At 44.7% G+C, this 21,322-nt stretch overlaps 1 protein-coding gene across 14 annotated transcripts in view; it reads right to left on the bottom strand.

Moving 5' to 3' along the window:
* The window catches only part of LRRFIP1 (LRR binding FLII interacting protein 1), a 159,113-nt gene that overhangs the window by 55,805 nt on the left and 81,986 nt on the right, over nucleotides 1-21,322 (bottom strand). For 10 of the 14 annotated variants that reach the window (XM_030802296.1, XM_030802297.1, XM_030802301.1 and 7 more), the window contains exon 2: nucleotides 17,704-17,790. In XM_030802296.1, the coding sequence (XP_030658156.1) occupies nucleotides 17,704-17,790 (87 nt within the window). Of the gene's footprint in view, nucleotides 1-2,232; nucleotides 2,272-4,977; nucleotides 5,029-6,219; nucleotides 6,265-7,982; nucleotides 8,031-11,516; nucleotides 11,535-17,703; nucleotides 17,791-21,322 lie in introns of all 14 variants that reach the window. The other 4 variants (XM_030802295.1, XM_030802293.1, XM_030802294.1 and 1 more) reach the window with 2 other exon arrangements.

The following is a 21,322-nucleotide window of genomic DNA, read 5'->3' as shown; positions in this document are numbered from 1 at the left end:
GGCAGCGACGGAGCAGAAGGTGGGCAAGCTGGAAGCAAGACAGTATCCTCTCATTTGTCACCTTTCCACTTACAGCCTTCTACGAAAACCTGGGAAAAACTTACTTTGCAGGAAAGCCTGCAAAGCAATTTCCATGACCAGGTCTGTGGTAATGGAATTCTATCACAAGGAACCTATTCCTGGGCTATGTTCCTAGAATGTATTCCCACATCTACAGGATCTTCTTGACTATATCTCCATATGGAGAAGTACTTTGACCTTCTTAAAGAATACTGCTAACTTTCTCCTCTTGGATGGTATTTTTTTGTGCTGTATTTAGATGGGTGGGGCTATTTTTACGTGGCATAAGAGGGCAAGGGGCATTGACAGTTAACAATATTAGAACAGAAAGTCCATAGGCAGCATATTAACTTCATCTTAAGTTGGGTCTCTGATGTTCAACAAGCTTCGCTCTATTGTACTGTGTGGCTTTAAGTGGTACACAAGCTTGTTCACTTTGCTGGTTTCATGCTCCCAGGCTGGGTCTCACACCTGCTTCCTGGCCACCTGGCATGCTTCCCACAAGCATGGGCCCCTGCCTAGGGAATCAGGATGCCTACAGAAAGGGTTCTGGAACATGCATTCTAACAAGCTCTCCAGAAACACTGCCATAAGAGAGAACAAAATAAAGAGGACATACGTTAGTATGTTCTAATACAGGATAAATAAGATACAAGGGTAAACGCCCTACGAAAACGGTAACTTGTGACTAGTCCGAATGCTAATGACTACCACGCAGTGTTATCAAAGCGTCTGTGACCTTCCCATGGGACCACGCGAAAGTCCACTGCCAACTTTTTGGATTAATAATGTTAGATGTCTTTTCTACATGAGTCAAAAGACACAGCATATGTAAAGGGCATTAGGGATGGAAAAGGAAACAAAGAAAGTGACATTAAAACTCTTGAGTGCGATGCCTGATGCATTCTATTGAATTTTAAAAAAGAATTAAGACCGAAAAAAAAATCCAGAATGTGTTCCTGCCCATTGCTAACATATACATTTATCCCACTGGGGGCTAGCTCTTAAAACAAAATTTACTTTGAATTTAACATAAAAAGAGTAATAATCTAGAAATATGTTGCTAATACACTGAATTCCTTAAAGAACAGGAGAGTTGCTGGAGTTACAGTGTCACAGAAATGCTCTCACCTGCCAGAGCGACTGGAAGTGCTCTGTAGGTAAGTAACAGATAGTCTGTGAAGAGCACTTTCTGAATCTAATGACCTGTCTTTGTGCTTTCCCCTGTCCTGACCCCTGAGCTACTCCAGCCTCTGCTCTTGTATCTGTTAAGAGGAGAACAGCCGCCCCACAGGAGGCTCAGGGCACCAAATATGCTATGCGGATGTATGTTACAATTGATTCATTATAATTGCAAACACAAAAATACATTTTTAAGACAAGAATTTACTAAATAATTTTGAAATGCACTGGAGCAAATGAAGCACAAAATGCTTTTAGGTAAAGTTCTTCAGGTGAAATAGTATATAATATGCTACAATAACTTCAGTATCAAATCACTTTAATGCTGAGCCGTGCTTTCTGAGGAGAACTTTTTCTTCCTTGAAGTATAACACTGACAGACTTTTAGAAAGCATAAGGCACAGAAACTGTCAGAGACATATAAGAAGTAATTCTGAGTTTACGTCTAAAGCCTCAGTTTTTGTTACTGGAAGTAGGAGTTTTCTCAAAGAATACTTTCTGGCAAAAAAAGGGCAGATTGTACATTTAATTTGAATGGATATAGATTGGAAAATAATCGATTTTTCATTAGGTAAAATGACTTTACATTTAATCTTTTAAAGGAAATTTAGAGGCTTTGGGAATTCTTGATCTGATTTGAGTTCCTTGAAGGCAGACACTATCTTTTTCATCTTGGTATGCACAGCTGCTAACACAAGGCATGGCAAACAGCTGGTGCTCAAAGGCCATCTGGTGAGGGAGTGTTCATGCAGGGATGCCTGGGCTCCAGCAGGATGAGGGCTGCACCCTGGAGACCCCAGGAGGAAGACTGCTCACTCCACAGGGTAAGCCTGCCCTCCTGGCCCCATAGCCCCCCAGGCAAAAACTGGAGACAAAGATGTACTTGGCTTTTTAGAAAAGCACCCATGAGATTCGTGGAAATACCATAGGTTATTATGTGTCACACCACACAGTTAAGGTCACAAAGCAAAGTATATCCGACCATCTCACCCAGGCGTAGGGACCCCCATACTCCAAGTCAGGCTGCGACTGTCAGAAGAAAGATGGCAGAAAAAAAAAACAACAGAAAAGAGAGTTGCCAAAAATAAACTTAAAAGCTAAGTAAAACATAAATACAAGCAATCTTTAAAATCTTAACAAAAATGCATTTTTCCATAATTTCTAGGATCTAATATGTATTTACAAAAAGAATTATGTCAGAATGGTAGCTACCACAGAATCCAGTAGCATTAGATAAACCTCCATGGCAAAGGCTGCTATAATTCACGAAGTCTGAAACAGTTTGATAAATCTTATTTCCTCTTCTACACAATCCATTTTAGTTACATAAGGGAAAAGGTTAATAGATGCATTGTCATCAATTTTTCAAAAAGGAAAATTAAAAATCTACATTTTCCAGAAAATCTAAAATCTAGAAATTCTAGAAAATTAAAATCTAGATTTTCTGAGGAGGCATCCATACAAATGCCAGAATAGTATAAATCACCTCCCCGCCTTTTTTAGGGTTTATCATCTTTTCTAGTTAAATGAAGAAGGCCTGTGTTTTCAGAGTCAATAAACAAAAGATACGATCTTAGAATCAACAATGTAAAAAGTTCATAATATAAAAATACATAAAAACAGTAGAAACCGGCCCTGCATAGAAAAAGAGCAAGACGTGAGTCCTCACTCTGGGGAATGCCCTGCTCGGTGGTACAAAGGGGCAAGCATAGAGCCCAGGGCCCAGCACACGGAGGGCACGCAGCCCACCAGGCCCCTGAGCAGCAGGCACTGGCCTTGTTCCTAAGAACTGTGACCCCACGTAGGCCTCTTCACCACTCTGGGCTTGTTTGGTGCCTATAAACATTAGGAGGTTTGACTGTCATCTCCAGGATCCCAGTTCTTAAGTTCTGAGGAACATATTTCTTTAGATCAAGTACCTGACGGGAAAGTGTCCTGTGGCTGAAAATGAAAATCCCATCCACTTCCTCCCCATCTTATGTACTGTCCTAATGGTGAACCTCCTATAGGAAATTTCAGCTCTTAAAACACATATACTGATATCTTGGCAAAAAGTGGTGTCCAGCAGAAAGATGCAACTTATTTCTGTTTAAAAATCATTGAAAATGAAATGAATGCTGTTACACAACACCATAATACTAGTTCATATTGCAATGGTTTTCAACTCTTCAGGGTCAGGAGACCCTCTGAGAATCTTAAGAAAGTGAACATTCTTTGCCCAGGAAAATGTAAGTGCACACATCTTGCCTACAATTTCAGGAGGGTGTGCCTCTGAAAATGATGCATTTTGAGAGAGAGAGTTTGGGATTCTGTGTCTCTCTCCTCCTATTCTCTCTTGAACCCATATTAACCAGGTTTTGCCCTCAACATTTCCGTTAAAAGTTCTCCTGTCAAAGTGACTGACATCCTCTATGCTGCTGAGTCTGAGTTTTCTCCTCTCTTGGTCACTCCCCCTCATCCTTGAAACAGCATTTTCTTCACTGTTTTCAAGGACTCAAGCTTCTCCTGGGCCTGCTCAACAGCTGTGATGTCTGGGCCTTGTCTACAGACTTCGTTAATTGAGCTTTGCATTTATTATATTTTGGATCCATAAATCTTCCCTCTTCTGGGGTGTGTGGTGTCAGAGGGTCCTGAGGTAAAAGTTACAACAGCATCCCTGAGGCTACGTCTCAGGAGAAGGTTTCAAACAGCAAGGACGCCCTCACGGGGGCCTCACATGTGAACCACAGCTTTTTGGCAAAATCACTACGGATCTGCTTTTGGCACTGCAAGGACAGTGACAAGGACAGAGTTGCTTCACAGCACAGCAACCGTGTTTCACCTCCGCATTTTATCATTAGGAAGGGCCAAATTACACGCACACTCAGTGCATGTATAAGAAGTCAAGGAGTAACAGGATTTAATTGCCACAGTGGAGAGAAACAAGCCTTCAGCTCTATGTGGTCCCTAAGGATTAATAAAGCGGAGTGGCTGCTTTGAGATTTATTACTAGCGGTGAGATGTAATTTCAATCCTGAGGCAAAAGAAACTGACATGCTCAGATTAACTCACTGACTTAAAGCACTGAGCAAAACATAGTTTTTCTATTTTACTTCCCCCAAAACTCACACTTTTTTCAAGTATAATTATTAAGGTTTCTGGAATGTTTAAGGAAAAGTCCATATTTGTGTTGATTAACCATTAAGCCTATCAGTGGTGAAGAGACCTAATTATAACTGATACAAGGAAAAGCGGCTGAAGGCAGATCTTACGGATCCAGTCCTGGTCCAGGTTTTCAGCAGGCAGTCTATAGCGGCTACACCAAAACATTGCTCAATAATAATTAACTTACAGCTACTTTAATAGAGGTTCCGATTTTACCAGGAGCATGGGTGTCAGTGGATACAGACTTACTGAAGGGCAGATGCGCCTTTGCATTCCTGTGGAACACCAGTGTGCTGAGACGACTGTGCTAATCAAGGCTTGGGAGCTTTGTGATGTGGATAAGTATTGAAAAAAAGACGACTTCATTTCGGGAGAAAGAAACAACCAACGTGCCTATGCATATTAATAATCTCTCTACAGCAACAAAGAAACATCCCCCATTGATTTGATTTTAAGTAAGCATCTCATCAGTTAAATACTGAGTATCAGACCACGGGGATAATGGAGAAGAAATAAGAATGCAGGGATGAGAAAGTAAAGGGCTTGGACCAGAAACTGTGCCATGCAAACTCCATCATTCTGGTTACTGACCCTCAGGCTTCCACGACTACCCACTGACATGCGCTCGTCTTCATCAGAAGCCTATTAAAAGAAAGGATGAGAACAACCGTGAAGTAGTCATACAACATACATGAAGAACCAGTGCCCAAGTCTCAGGGGGATGCTGGGAACTGACCCTAATCCACAGCAGTTGGGGGCCAGCTGCCCCTGGACATCTCAGCGGACACCAATCTAAGTCCTCCACAGCATGGGCTTTATGGATCTCTGCCTGCTTATGGGCAATATGGATTTAAAGTAATTTCAGGGCCAGGTGTGGTGTCATGCCTGTAATCCCAGCACTTTGGGAGGCCGAGGCGGACAGATCACTTGAGGTCAGGAGTTTGAGACCAGCCTGGCCAACAAGGCGAAACCCTGTCTCTACAAAAAATACAAAAATTAGCCAGGTGTCATGGCACGTGCCTACAATCCCAGGTACTCAGGAGGCTGAGGCATGAGAATCACTTGAACCTGCGAGGCAGAGGTTGCAGTGAGCCAAGATTGCACCACTACACTCCAGCCTGGGCAACAGAGTAAGACACCGTCTCAAAAAAAAAGTAATTTCAGGGCCAGGCACGGTGGCTCATGCCTGTAATCCCAGCACTTTGGGAGGCCGAGGTGGGCAGATCACTTGAGCCCAGGAGTTCGAGACCAGATTGGGCAACATGGGGAAATTCCATCTCTACCAAAAATACAAAAATTAGTCAGGTGTGGTGGCAGGCACCTGTAGTCCCAGCTACTTGGGAGGCTGAGACACGAGAATTGTTGAACCTGGGAGGTGGAGGTTGCAGTGAGCCAAAACTGCACCACTGCACTCTAGCCTGGGTGACAAAGCAAGACTCTGTCTCAAAAAAAAAAAAAAAAAAAGTAATTTCATCCAAGTAGTATTCTTTATCTCACGGGTAATATAAATACACAGCATTGGTGTATATTACTATGCAAATTATTTATGGGTATTCAATGGCACAAAAAGCACTACAGCTGTCATGAATATATTAATACTGAAAAATTTCTCAAACACACTCTCCTTATCAAATTTAGGTCAAAATGCTAAAAGTTGAGTTTATAGTCTTTATTTAGGTAATAATATCAGTATTCTATCATTAATAGTATTAGTTAATTTCTTTAAGAGATGATATCATCATTAAGAGATTATATATATTATGTATACTTCAGCCACCACAAGTATAAATGAGAATTCAATCAAATTGCCCAAGTAATGAACACAGTACTAACCGATGTGTTTCTTCTGGATCTACGAGAGTAGCGCTCACTGTCTTCCTAACAACGAAGGAAACAGTATGAAAAGGTTAGAGAGAGACGGACACAGGAAAAGTGCTTTAAAAAGGCTTAGGTAGTCCCATTGCAACATAATACAGCAGTTCTGATCTAAATGTCAAATAAATATTTTCTTTGCCTTCATTTAAAGGCTTCAATTAAACCAGTGGGTACAAATGTTTTTTTCTGGGGTGGGAGGTTCTTCAGCACAAAAATAATTTGCACACTTCATTTTTGTTGTAAAAACAGTGTTTGGGGCAGAAGCTGCGTCTTAATTTTCTTCTAACCTCTATCATCTGGCCCATTTAAATCAATCTACTTTTCCCCTTACTTTCAGAACCTTACTCTCTTCGGGAATCAGAAGATAAACCATTTCCACACAATATCCAAAAAGGATGTCACTCTTTCTACTATGTATTGTGGATTCCAAGACACACATGGTTTTTCACACTTGGACATCTCTGAAGCTGGGGATGTATCTTATAATCCAAGTTGCTCAGTTATAATTAGCATTTTTTCTTTCTCAGTGGTATATAAAACAATGACACAACTTCAAAGAATGTCTAAAGATTTTTTAAATATTTCTTTTCTTTTTTTCTCTTTCTTATATCACCATGCCTGTGGACAGAAATGTCTTAAGATTTAACAAAAATATATTTATGTCATGTAAGCCTAAAATGATGGTTTGCCTAGGCTGAATGTAATCATATTTTCAATGGAGTAAGTGTGTGCTCTGTATATTTGAAGAGCGAACCTCTTTTATACTCAGTAGTTAAGATGTTAGGAAATAATTTTGGATTTTCCTCAGATAATTTTATGTATAAGGAACATTTAATAGGACATTTCCATCCTGGCCAGGTGCTCAAATGCTAAAAGCATGTGATGAAGTCCACGGGGCCAGGCAATAAAGCAAAAGGGACAGGAAGAGGTAGAAGGACTCAGGTAGAGGAACTAACGAGAAGGGCCAGGCAACGCTCTCTCGGGACCAGTGGAAAGCACACAGATTGTGCCCCTTCCGCAGCCTCCCTATGTGGGCGCCGCTGCTTCCTGAGAAAGCCAGAAGGACAGGAGTATCATCAGGGGCGGGCTAGCTCTCCATCCACAGGAAGGCAGAGGGGCTGTTCTAGGAAGCAGGTTGAGAAGGTAAAGGAATTTTCTTACCAAAGACCAGTGGTTTCGGCAGGCACAGCAGACAAGATGAAGAGAGAACCCAACAGCAAATGCAGATAAAGTCTAAATGAGGGTGATGGGGCAGCTGGTCGTAATCATGAGTAAAGGAAATGGAGCATAATGTACCTCTCAGGTTCCAACCAGAGCCTGGTGAGCTGTGATGCCAATGGGAATGTTCTCTGGAAAGTTCTCAAGCCAGGGGCGCATGCCCAGCCCGAGTCCTGGTGGAGAGCCCTGTGCTCGAGGAGATCAGGGCGGCTGTGGTAGTGGAGACCTCCCCAAACTGCTGGCCAGGAGACATCAGCAGTCAGTGGCTACTGAACAGGCAAGACCAGGACTGTTTCTAAGCAGGCTGCATTTGGGGATGTAAACAATCAGAGACCAGATGCAGAAATCCCCGGAAGAAAATCTCTCAGTATTAAATTATGGTGCAATAGGAATCTATCTACATAGTTAAACTGCATAAGAATTATATTATAAACCATTTAAGTCTCAACACTGTATTCAAGTGGGGAGGGAAGAGTAAAAACAAAATTATATTCAAGGCCTACCATCCACTGCTCGATGTCACCCCATTTTGTATCCAGCCCATAATATTTCTATAGACAGAAGGGAAAGAAAATGAGGCAAGAAGTGAAATTTCTTAAAAAGGCAGTTGTCTAAGGCACTGTCTGACATGCATTTCCAAACCGCCATCCAGCCGTGTGGTGAAGGTAACACGCCAAGGCAAAGCAGTCAGCACCACGCCTGGCTTCTCCGCAGGGACCGCCACCCGTGCAGTCATGCAGGCTGTGAGCTGTGAAGAGAGATCCTCCCAGCCCACCCCACTCCAGCAAAGCAAGAGAGCCCACGACGAAGCTTCCCCAGGTGAAGGGCCTCGGCGGACAGCAGGACAGTAAAGCCGGCCCAGCAGCCTTCACGCCCCCTCCGACAGGCTGCTCATGCCTTCAAAGCAAACGCGATGAAGGAATAAAACGCCATCTAAGAGAAGCAAAAGCTCAGAGCCATTCCGGTGTGGGGACCTCAGGGAAACTGAGAGGAGAAGGGGAGAAACCGCGTGCTGACACTTGTTCTAGCTGCCTGATGTCTATGCTGAGTCTAGGCCTGTGAGAATTCGTAGACTTTGATGTGTTTGTAGCATGGATGGAGAGCTGGCTGCCACCTACAGAAGAGGTCTTTGTACAGAAGAAAAATACGCAGACCTACAAGTTATGTATGTCTGGAGGTGACGTTAGCTCAGGGGTGTCCAATCTTTTGGCTTCCTTGGACCACACTGGAAGAAGTGTCTTGGGCCACACATAAACCACACTAACGATAGCTGATGAGCTAAAAAAAAAAAATTGCAAAAAACATTTCATAATGTTTTAAAAAAGGTTACGATTTGTGTTCAGCTGCATTCACAGCCATTCTGGGCCGCATGTGGCCCGCAGGTTGGACAAGCTTGCTTTAGCTTATACTTCCATGTTTTTATCTTGTTCAGTGGTCCAAGTTAAAATGAGAAAAGCAGACTCAGAACGGCTACTGCTGCCACTCAATCAGGGAATTCCAAAGGTAGGTGGGAACCCAGGTCATGGGCCCAAATAATGGGGCTTTGCTTCTCTCCTTTTTATTTAATTTCCAGTAAGAAAATCAAGAAACAACTAAGCATACTTCCGTATTATTATAACACAGATGTGAGTTTTCTCTTTATACATTAAAATCTTATAATCAAGAGAAAAAATCAGGTGCTAGAAATACAAGACCATTTTTGAAATTGTTTTACAATAACCAAAACATGCTGTTGCTATGTTTGGTTTTGTTTCATTTCGAAGGGTGGCCAGATTTAAAAATATGCAGTTTTCAGACGGTCTTCTCTCTTTCTCTCAGAGGTGACGGTAAGTAGGAAATTGGAAGAGCAGAAATTAGGAGGGAGAATTTAACAATGCTTTTAAAAAATTCAATAATACAAAAAGGACATGAGTACAAAAAGGACAAAAAAGACAAAAAGGACATGAGCCATATCTTTTTCTGTAGGTTATTCCCTTGGACTATAAATTCAGAAAGGAAACAAAAACAAACATATCCCAAAGTCATGTTTTAACTTCAATGTCAGGGAAATGCATCAGCTTAAAGCTATTTTGCATTCAATTAATACTAGCACCTGTCAAGTTCCAGATTTTTCACAAGTAAAATATGATGCCATCACTCCTCCCTTATTTTTTGGCTTAACTAGAAAGAGGGAAGCAAAATATGTTTTTAGAAGGATGGGGGCTATATAAATTCACAATAAAATTATTTAAATTCCAAAAGAAATCCGTATTGTCAGTTTTTCTGTTTTCATAGATTTCTTTTTGCCCATTATATTTGCACACTCTAACTTGCTCTTTTCATGTCAAAGGACCAGTACTGAAAATCTTTCACCTCGTTCATGGGTGGTCTTACAAGTGGCTACTGTAACTGCATTTCCATGTCATTCCTGGGGGAGAGAAGGCCCCTAGTAACAGCAAGTGCAATTAACTAGTAGTTCCTGGGTTAGCCAGCAGCATTAGCACAGCAAAGTCCAGGAAGGGCAAACATTTCAAATGTCAATCACTACCATGAGCCGGAAGCCATGCGGAGGGAAGCAGGAGCCGCGCTACTTTCAGAAATAGCTTTGATTCCAGAGAAACTGTTCCGCAAAGCAGCTGGCTGGGCCGGAGGAGCAATCGCCGCCTCCTCTCCTCCCCAGACATCTGGGCAATGAGGAAAGCCTTCCCCTCCCTGGGCACACCTTTACTACAAAACCGTGCCCCTGCTCCTCCACTGCGGATTTCCGGGGCTCCTTCTAGCTTCACATTCTACACAAATTCACATTCTGACAAAGTTCTCACAGTGTATCCCTGGCACGTTAGTAAAAAGAAAATAATGTGACCTAGCACAAGAAAGGCATGAATGCAAGTGGAAGCGACCAGATAGAGCCCCTCTTCCAGGTTTTGGATGAGAGCGTCCTGCTGTCAGTTACAGGGAGGGTTCCCCGCCTGGCCTTGCACCTGTCCAGTTCCCGAGGCTCTCTGAGGACGACCAGGAACTCCAGCTGCAACATCCATTTCTACACTTGGGCCCTGGAAACACCAGTCAAGCACAAGAGATTCTGGCATCTACTTAACAAATTTCTTTGCACTCTTCGGGACAGCAGCTATGCAGAGTGCAGGGCGCCGGCAGGGAAGGCGATTCATCATCATGGCCGGCACAGGAATCCAACACAACAGGCTCTTAAATTGACTGCCCGTGCGTTCTGAGGGCCTGTGTGCTCTAACCTCCGAAATTAAGTGATCTTATTCTGATTTTCTCATCCGCTCTAAGAGAAAAATACAGTTGTTGTTCATCTAGAAACTAAATTTATAAAAGGAAACTATCATAGATGTTTTAAGTATCAAACTAAATTCATTTATGGGAAAGACTCCCGTGTATACAAATTCTATAAATTCTCAAGGAACTCGCTCACTTCTGACTTCATTTTTGCTAGATCTTGAATCACTGACTTGCTTCTTTATTTTCTGTGTCCGGCCTGCCCAGTGTATTTACTTCTAAACCTCAGCTGCTTCTACAAACTACTAGGAAACAGGCATGTTATTTTATGATCTCTGAGCATTAGGGATGAATGGCAGGTTCATTTTATATCATCACTGTCTTTTTACTCAGATTTTTAAGTCACTATCTAATAATCTCTCAATGTGTGGTTATTTGTATGGAATTTTTTAAGTTTTCTAATAAAATCTTTTTCTTTCCATACATAATTTCAGAAGGCTATCCAAATTCTGAAACATAATTTTATTTTGCCTTAGAATTACTTTTCTTCTCAAAGAAACAATTTTTACATTTCTTGAGGAAAATGTAGATGATAAAAGCATTCAGTACACAGAAATGTGTCTGACAGTTGCTTTGAGTGGGGCAGGATGAGGATCTAGGCATTCTTGTTCAAACAAATTCATACACAAAGTAGTAAAATAAACATTAAGAACTTCTATGTATCTTCAGTGCAAGGTGTTATTTCTGAAAGGTGACCAGGCCCTTGGCAAGGAAAAAACAGTACATGCAAGTTAGAAAATAAAGAAGGAAGAGCCTACCTTTTGGACCTGATAGATCTATAGAGAAGGACAAAAGAAAAAAGAAATGTAAAATCCAATTAAAGAAGCAGTAACATCAGAATGAAAGGTTCTGTAAGTAACTAGACATATGAATCAAAGCCACAACGAATACCAGTAAAATGTGAATAAGAAAACAGGTGAGGTCCCACTGACAAGAGTTTGTAATTTTATCACTTACTTTACATTCCGTTTTAGATACATCGGGGAAATAGGGGCATAGCCACACGAATCTTACCAAAAATACTACTATTATTCTAATACAGAAGTCTGTATAACCTATTGCCATCAATGAGAAAAAGTACTTCCCTCATCTTTAATTCAGAATTTCTTTTTGCAGTAATAAAAGTTTAACCAAAAAGTGCAGAAACTTGATTGGAAAGTTAACTGGTCAAATTCACAAATAATGAAGAAAGAGGCTTTGATGTTCTGATTCACACAGACACATACAGAATAACAGGAAAATTCTAGCTAAATGGAGTGACCATAGAATATAACAGAAATATTCCTAAAAGGTTATTATCATACATGGATATATTCATTTGCTTCAGAGGTTTCTTTTAATTTTGCAGTAATCACGAGATAAAACTGAGATAGCTACTCATTTTCATTCATTCATTCATTAAGACATTTATCATATCAGGCATTATTGAAGGCACTGCCAAAACTGCGAGACCAAGAAGTTGGAATTTCTAGTCTTATATGGGGGACCACATGTGACTATATCCAACAATATGACTGTAAGAAACAAAGCGTCTCTAACCAAAATGTTTATCAACTCAGTAGCAAGAAAAGAGACACCCCGATCACCATTTTTTTCTATCACTGTAGGTTCTCTCTAAGAAGTTCAAGGTTCACTTGAATTTCCCAAGAATATGTACATTATTCTCCCCTAATAAATCCATTAAAAAAGAGCTCATATCCTTTTAAACAGACCCCGGGATGCAGCTAGAGTAAGCTGTAGTGGGTTCTCGCCATCTGTGTGCTGAAAACCATTCAAGAAAGAGAGCTCAGGGTGGGCTGGAGATGGCCTGGAGTCTGATAACGTTGTGGGGACAGGGCTGCCCTCGACACTGGTGTCTCCTCGCCACCTCCCCTCTCCGTACAGGCTCCATGCTTCCCTTGCGGGATACCAACCCCGGTCAGCTTCCTGCCCTCGGTGTTCTCAGAGCGGCCCCCTCAAGGAAACCCTGAGCCTGCTCAGAAACGCCTGCATGCAGGTGGGACGGCTTGTGACCCAGATGAAAACAGGGATCAGGTTTCTCAATTTTTACACCAAAGTATCAACCCTACCCTTTAAACACTGGTCTTCCAAAACGTATTCATTTCCCCTTAATCAACAACTTAAAATGCCAGTGCCCCAAGCTACCAGATTGTATAACCTCAAATTGTGTTAGCTGGTTCTAATAATAGCCAGGCCCAGAGATGTGATATGCAAAGAAGAGTGTGAGGGAGGCATCGTCAGCGCACCTTCCTAAATACTCCAGGCACGGCCCGAAGACGTGCAAGCTCAGACCCCACTAGCTTGACTCACTCTTCCCTCTGGATGCATACACAGATGCTCACATGTGTGAACGCACATGCACACACGTGCACACACACACAAACATGCACATGTACACACACGAATGCGTGCGCATGCACACACGAGTACATTCCTCCTGGCCTCTGCCCCACCCTTTGGGTCACATAAAAGCACAGCTAGGTGAACAGCTGATTCTGTATTTATAGAAAATTCTAAGAAAATTGTATATTTTATGTTTCATATTCCTGCGCCTCAAATTCCACACCAAGGAGAACTTTATTTTTCAAGGCATGCTTCCACCTGGAAAGTGACTAGGAAGGATTCTGTTTCCCCCTTTGCTGTGGGTGTCAGCATCCTCAACGTGAACTTCAGCCCCATGGTCCACGGATTCACTCCATCCTCCACTCTTGTTTTTATTGTTGGCTACAGAACTGATTTCGAGACAGAGGGGTGTGCTAGGAAGACCACAGGCTTTGTATCTGGTCAAATCCGATTTGAATCTTGGCTTGGCTATTTTCTTGGATTCAGGGAAAACTGTGTATCTCCCTAAGGCCTGTTTTCCTCACCTGTAAAGTTCACGAAGATGCCCGTCACTGACGGTAGGTGACAGCCCCAAGCCCAGCTCTGCCACACGGCAGGAGCTCTGGGATGTCCACCCACCCCAGGCTTCTCTGACTAGTCACAAAATACACATCTGTCTTATTTAAGATCTTTCAATCCCTCTTTTGAAGAAGCAGACATAAACTTTAAACAAGAATGCTGTCATCTTGCAAAGACCCTAAATTCATGAAGGCACCATTGCCGTCGTTAGGAACGTGCGTTGTGCTGGGCTGACTGGGCTGGCCCTTCCTCGTCTGGCTCCAGTCTCCCAGGGCAGCTTCCTGTCTGCCACGTCCATCCTCTGCTGCCACAAAGAGTGGCTTCCCCCCCAGGTAGAGCTGCTTCACTTGGTGTCCTCACTCACCATCTTGGCCACGTTCATTTCTCTGCCCCTCCCAACATGTCCCCCACCTTCCCAGGCTCTCATTCCACAACCCGGTAAATTTGGGTGGTTCTGGGTCCTGGTCCGTGACCAACCCCAGGCAGGAGTCCGCAGCTGCGCCCACGACACCCGCCCAGTGTCATAGCCGCAAGCCACAGTCATGAGGGCAGAAGTGCAGGCATCGGTGATGAGGAAGCCGAGACTGCAGATCCACAGAGGACTGTGCAAAAGGTGACGCTGGCCAAAGGTGCTGCCCGCAAGGGACACCACTCCCTCCTCCAGTCCCTGCTGTCTGAGAGCACAGACCAAAACCACCACTCTTAGCGGCAGACGTTCCACCGAATTTGCGACAGGATGAGATATTTTGACCCCTGTGACCCCCTGAAATATCTTTATAAAACCATGCTGTAGGGAGAAGAATTTCAAAATGTGAACGCCATCTACTAAGCAAACGACATCTGCACACACACTGAAGAGGGCAAACCATGGCATTTTCCATCAGACTTCCCAGATTTCATCAGATGTTCTCCGCAAGGCCTGTGCTCATCAGAAGCATCAGTGAGGGCTGCTCTGCACCCCTTTTTTACAATACTAAAATTAAATACCCAAGACTTGGTTTCCCATCTGGAGTAGCAACTACTTTTTATTTTTTGACTTTTTGAAAGAGATAGCGGTCTCATTATGTTGCCCCAGCTGGAGTGCAGTGGCTATGCACAGGGACAATCATGGCCCGGTCATTACTTCAGGCTCCTGGGCTCAAGCAATGCTCCTGCCTCAGTGTCCTGAGTACCTGGGACTACAGGTGCATGCCACCACACCCGGCTTATTTTTTATTTTTCTTTTTGTGTGGCTTGGAATATTACAACAGAGATGTAGGAGTCCAGCAACAGACTGTTCTTAAGTTGTACAATTAAATGCAATAGAAAAGGGCTTCCTTTGAATCAAAGGAACAAAGGGATGCTTTGCTTTTAAAGGAGGCCATTCAAATAGATGATTGCTTGCCTTAATTCATCTTAGTTATTTTTTAAATCAAGAACTTTTGCCCAACAACTTTGTCACAAGCTGCTTATATCAATATGTATATATTTAAATCAATTCTATCCATAATTAAGGATATAATATGGGGCGGGTGCGATGGCTAACACCTGTAATCCCAACACTTTGGGAGGCCGAAACGGGGGGAATCAACTGAAGTCAGGAGTTGGAGACCATCCTGGCTAACACGGTGAAACACCATCTCTACTAAAAATACAAAAAATTAGCCAGGCGTGGTGGTGGGCACCTGTAGTCCCAGCTACTCAGGAGGTTGAGGCAGGAGAATCACTTGAACCCAGGAGAGGGAGGTTGCAGTGAGCCAAGATCGTGCCACTGCACTCCAGCCTGGGTGACAGAGCAAGATTCTGTCTCAAAGAAAAAAAAAAGGATACAATCAATATGTTTTTATCTAAATGTTTAATTTGGAAGATGTATGTACATACTATATAATTTTTTTCGCCTTGATTTTGTAGAAATTCTAGGTTTGTATTCTCGATGAAAGTAATTTTCCTTACATCTACTGTACATGAGAAAGATGACGAAATGATGACGGATCATGGAGGCCGAGTAGAGCCTGCTTACAGCTTCACGGCCATCTGTGTCCTCTAGGCCCTTGGCTCTGCTGTGACAACAGAGCTGAGACACAGGAACTATGAACAGGACAGAGCAACCGTGCAAAACCTGGCAGAGCAACAAACTATTTTAGGAAATTCCTTTTACAACTCTTTTACAACCTTAATAATAATAATAAAAAAGACTGGGGTCCTATTGGGGAGCCAGGGGAAGTGAATTAAAACCGGATGAGTCTCGGAACGCCACGCATTAGCCAGAGGGGGGTGGCTTTTGGCTCTGGAGAATGAGGCAGCTGTCCACTCACACGGTGGTGTGTCCTAAGAAACAGTGGTCACTGCCCGCCAAATCAACCACCTTGCCCACCTGCCGCCATTCGGTTTCTAAAACAGACGGAAGGGGCCAGCAGTGTCTCCCACACAAGGAGTTTGAGACTGTCCACTGAGGTATGAACAGGCACACTCTACAGAGACACTGATACTGGGCAGTGTGAAAAAGCACTTGAGATTTTGTCATTTAAAATATACATATTTAAGCCAGGTGTGGTGGCTCATGCCTGTAATCCTAGCACTTTGGGAGGCCAGGAGGTCAAGGCGGGAGGATCACTTGAGATCAGGAGTTTCAGACCAGTCTGGCCAACATGGTGAAACCCTGTCTCTATTAAAAATACAAAAATTAGCCAGGCGTGGTGGTGCACACCTATAGTCCCAGCTACTCGGGAGGCTGAGGCAATATGACCATTGCTTGAATCTGGGAGGCAGAGGTTGCAGTGAGTGGAGATCATGTCACTGTACTCCAGCCTGGGCGACACAGCAAGACTTGATCTCAAAAAAAAAAAAAATTATACATATACATATTTAAAAACCAGTTCAGAATAAAAGCACTATTCCTTCTAGTGGCCTCTGGCACCACTATGGATACCAGAGCTTGAGTGTGCAGGACGGTTCCCAGGGCTCGGTGACACTGCCCAGCCTCTGCATGCAGGTTTCTACATGGAGCAGCGAACTCCTAGCAGCACAGGGCAATGAGCACGTTAGACCCATGGCAGGGCCCCGACCCTCAGGGAATGTGGCCAGCTTGGTCTTTGCTGGGAATGTGGCAGAATCTACAACCACCATAAGAGAATCTGGAAATTCAGATCTTTATCGGAAATCTCACTGATTTTAAACACTGGCTCGCCTTTTTAAATTTGGCTATGCAAGCCAAACAAGAACCTATGTATGAAAATCAGCCCTGGGGAAGGCAGTGGTTACTTCTGTCTAACAAAATAAATTCAAATCTTCTTAAGAAGAAAAGCTCTTAGGGGTGGGCTCGGTGTGGATGGTCCCTTGGCCCCACAGGGCATGGCCCCCATGGACTGAATGGGGTCTCAGCTTCTATGTCTCTGAGGTCACAGAAAAGGTCACACCGTAACTGTGAGTTAAAGAACCCTCATGCTGTCAGAAATGACTCCTAGCTCCAGCTCAAGACGATGAAAATAACTTGCAAATGGCTTGAGCAGGTGTGTCAACACATTGCTAGCCATTTTCCCAGGGAGGAATTTCTTCCCTGGTTGTTTCACCAATGTGTTCATTCCCGTCTCTCTATCACACATGGGCTCTAGAGATCCTGAAACCTGGAGCCCGTGTGTGATCAACACTGTACAAACCACAGGGGACATATTTTTAAATAAAACAGTTTGGCCAGTTTAAAAACTCATTAATCCGTTCTTCTTTTCCACATTAATCCAGAGGATCTAGATTCTAGTACAACAGTTAGACCTTGAAGCTCAGACCCTGAACATTTTGGCTCCTCGCAGCTAGCAACGACGATCTTCGCAGGCAAGAGGCTTCTAAGCCCCTCTCAGGAGCCAGCAGGTCTGAGCAGGCATGCCTGGTATCCGTGCTATGTGCACTCCTGGCCTGACCTCGGGCAGAAGTCACAGGCGCAAATGCACTCTGACCATGAGCAACGTCAGACAGCCAGGTGCGTCTGCAGCAACAGGTGCCTGCACTTGCACCCTGGGCCCAGCACGCAAATCACTGTGAAAAGACCCAACAAGGAGCCCCAAGCGTTACCTCCTTCTGCTGCCGCTCCAGCTCCTTCATGCGGATCTCGCGAGCCTCCGCGCGGGCCGCCCGTTTTGCAGCGAGCCGGGCCTCCGCCTGAAACAAGACAGGACATCTTATTAGAGGACACAGCAGCGGGCACCTTCCCAGTGCAGGGTCAGCAGTGATGATGCGGAAGGAAAATCCTGTTCAGAGTTTAACAGATATACAGCAATAAATTCCAAATTCATAGAGTACAAGCGTGGTCAGGAGCAACAGAAATAGTTATAAGAACTGCTACCATTTATCAAGCCCTTACCACATGCTAGGCAGGAACTATTCTAAAAGCTTTATGGATATGATGCCATGTACTCCTTGCAACAGCCTCATTAGGCCGAGACTGTTACCATCCCCAGTTTAAATATGAGGGAATGAAGGCACAGAGAGGGTAAGTAACTTGCCTGAGGTCACACAGCCTGTAGGTGGCAGGGCTGGGCACTCAGCCTCCTTCTGGAGCTCTGACAGATGCATGGAGCGGAGTGTTAACAGCTGGATGCTACTCCAGGTTTCCAGTTCAACCCCTCGCTTTACAGAGCGGAAAGTGAAGGCCTGGAGAAGCTGCCAGACCCATCTGAGGTCATAGGGCTGGCTGGCGTGGAGCTGGGACTGTAATCCCAGCAAACTCCTGTCCAGTCACTTCTCGGCACACATGCACCCTCAGCTTCCCCTTAAACACAGCCGTGCTGGGAGTCCACCTTTTCCCAACACAATGAAGATCATAGCAGAACGGTTCTAGCTGTTGGAGTCCTTCCTTGCACTAAAAAATCAGCCTCCATATAAGTATTTTTCAACTTGTAGCTGTTCTGCCACATTCTGCTCTGTGAGAACGTTTCAAATGCTTGAGCAAGAATGGACATGATGCTATCAAGCCTGGTGTCTGAACTGTTTCTACAAACAACTTACGAATCATTTTACAAACTGCAAGCGTATTCACTGTTTCATGTGATACCGCAGCCCACTAAGCTCGATGGCATGAGTGTTACTGAATGCAAGTTTTCTGGTATCAAACAAACCCCACTCTCTTTCTACTTATGTTTTTTTTGAGAATACGTCTGTAATCCTTCCACCAATGGTTCTATAAACACAGTTTTCAGATGTCTTGCATAATCTTTTCCTTTTTTTCTTCCTTTCCATTTTTTTCTTTTTCCTTTGGGGATGGGGTCTTGTTCTGTTGCCCAGGCTGAAGTGCAGTGTGTGTGTATTCACAGGTGTGATCACAGCTCACTGCAGCCGGGAACTCCTGGGCTCTAGCAACCCTCCTGCCTCAGCCTCCTGAGTAGCTGGGACCACAGGTTTGCACCACCACAACTGGCTCCTAGATAATATTAAAATGGGACTTCCGAGGTGGCCAGCAAGCTCCTGGCATGGGGGCAGTCCTGACAGGGATGTCCACCTCTCCCATCCTAGACTTACACTCTATTACAGATGTACCTTCTTTCTCAATTTTAATCTAAGTTGCAAAGTGGCCACACTTGATCTGTCGTCTTGAGGTTGCCTGGCTTGTGTCCTCATGAGGAATTTGTTCTATTCACTTGGCTCCTTTATCAACCCACCCCATGTCTTTCAAATCAAGGGGTGTCAAAAATCACAACTGCATCAGGATTTTGATACCTTGTTGCCATTTTCAATTTCCAAAACCATATTACATGGTGTGAAGGGCCTCTTGGGGCCAGGCTAGGCGTGGTGGCTCAGGCCTGGAATCCCAGCACTTTGGGAGGCGGTGGCAGGTAGGATCTCTTGAGGTCAAGAGTTCGAGACCAGCCTGGGTAACATGGTAAAACCCTGTGTCTACCAACAATACAAAAACTAGCCAGGTGTGGTAGCACACACCTGTGGTCCCAGCTACTCGGGAGGCTGAGGTGGGAGGATCACTGGAGCCTGGGAAGTTTGAGGCTGTAGTGAGCTGTGATTGTGCCACTGCACTCCAGCCTGGGTGACAGAGTGAGACCCTGTCTCAAACAAAAGAAAGGCCTCTTGGGTCTATACAAAAGCAAAGAGGGAGGAGACAGAGAAGGAAAGGCATTAGAGTGACATCCTACAGCCCTACCAATGGGCCAGCAAAGTGACCAAGGCCACGCCAAGTGCAGCCCTTCCTGGTTAGGCAGGTGGCTCTGTGCCATTGGCTCAGTTTCTAAGCCAGTACAGAGCAGGTATGAGGTTTCATAGCAGCCATAGCCCACTAGCTTGGGGGTTAGGGGGTGGAGGAACAGAGAGGAGGGGCCGGGAAAAGAGAAGGGAGGCCATGCAGGAAGAAGAGGAGGAGCAGAGGGGTGAGATGTAAGAAAGAGGAAAGGGATGGGGGAAAGAAGGGCCACCAGAAGGGAACAGAGGGAGAGACAAGTGCAGTCGGCAAAATTCTGTGTTGGTCCCCAAGACACTGGTGTACACGCCCTGCATACCCCTCTCCCACTGTGTGGGAACATGGAATGCTGGGTTGGTCCCCAAGACTCCCACCACTAGTGTACCGGCCCTGCATACCCCTCTCCCACTGAGTGTGTGGGACCATGGACATAATGGATGACACCACTGTAATTAGGCTGTATGACACAGCAAAGAGTATGGGCCTGCCCTAATCAGGCAAGCCCTTTAAAAGAGGGTCTAGAAGTCAGTGTCCTTGCTGGCTTTGAGAAAGCAAGCTGCTCAGTGGGAGGGGGCCTCGATGAGCTGAGAGCAGCCTCTGGCTGACTGACGCCAACAAGAACAGTGACCACAGTCCTACGACCACAAGGAATTGAATTCTTCCAACAAACATGTGGCTCAGAAGAGGGGCCTGAACTCCAGAAAGACCCCAGATTGGCCGACACCTTGGTTGTAGCCTGGTGAGACCTGAGCACAGGACCCGGCGAAGCCCAGTCCAGGCTCTTTTTTCTTTTTTCTTTTGTTTTTTTTTCTGAGACAGGGTCTCCCTCTGTCGCCCAGGCTGGAGTGCAGTGGCATGATCACAGCTCACTGTAACCTCTGCCTCCCAGGTTCAAGTGATTCTCTCACCTTGGCCTTCCGAGTAGCTGGCACTACAGGGCAGGTGCCACCACACCCAGCTGATTTTTGTATTTTTTGTAGAGAAAGGGTTTTGCCGTGTTGCCCAGGCTCGTCTTGAGCTCCTGGGTTCATGCCATTCACCTGCCTCAGCCTCCCAAAGTGCTGGGATTACCAGCATGAGCCACTGCGCTTGGCCAATGTGCCCAGACTCCTGACCACAGAAACTGTGAGATCATAACTGTGTGTTATCCTAAGAACTGTAGATATTTATTACACACTAGCAGATAACAGAGGGAGAGCAGGTCTGAGGTCACTCCTGCTCTCACAGGGCGAGTATCTCTGTGAGCTGAGTGGGGTCCCAGGCACCTGCACACCCACCCCCTTCCCCGCCTGCCTGCTCAGCTCCCCACCCTATTCCAGCTTAGCTCTGCTTGGGTCTGGCCAAAGGTCCTTGCAGAGCTCGCTTGCCTGACTATGCAGTATTGTACCTGCTCCAGACTCGCAGGCCTCCAGAACAATGCCCTGTCAGACCCCGCTGCTCTCGGGGGTCTGCCCTCCACCCAGGAAAAGGTTCCCATCATGGCCCGCCTTCAGCCTAACAGGTCTACCC

This window comes from Nomascus leucogenys, chromosome 22a (genome assembly GCF_006542625.1).
Source record: "Nomascus leucogenys isolate Asia chromosome 22a, Asia_NLE_v1, whole genome shotgun sequence".
Lineage (NCBI taxonomy): Eukaryota > Metazoa > Chordata > Mammalia > Primates > Hylobatidae > Nomascus > Nomascus leucogenys.
The sequence above is the reverse complement of the archived record's forward strand: the minus strand, read 5'-3'. Positions and strand labels throughout refer to the sequence as shown.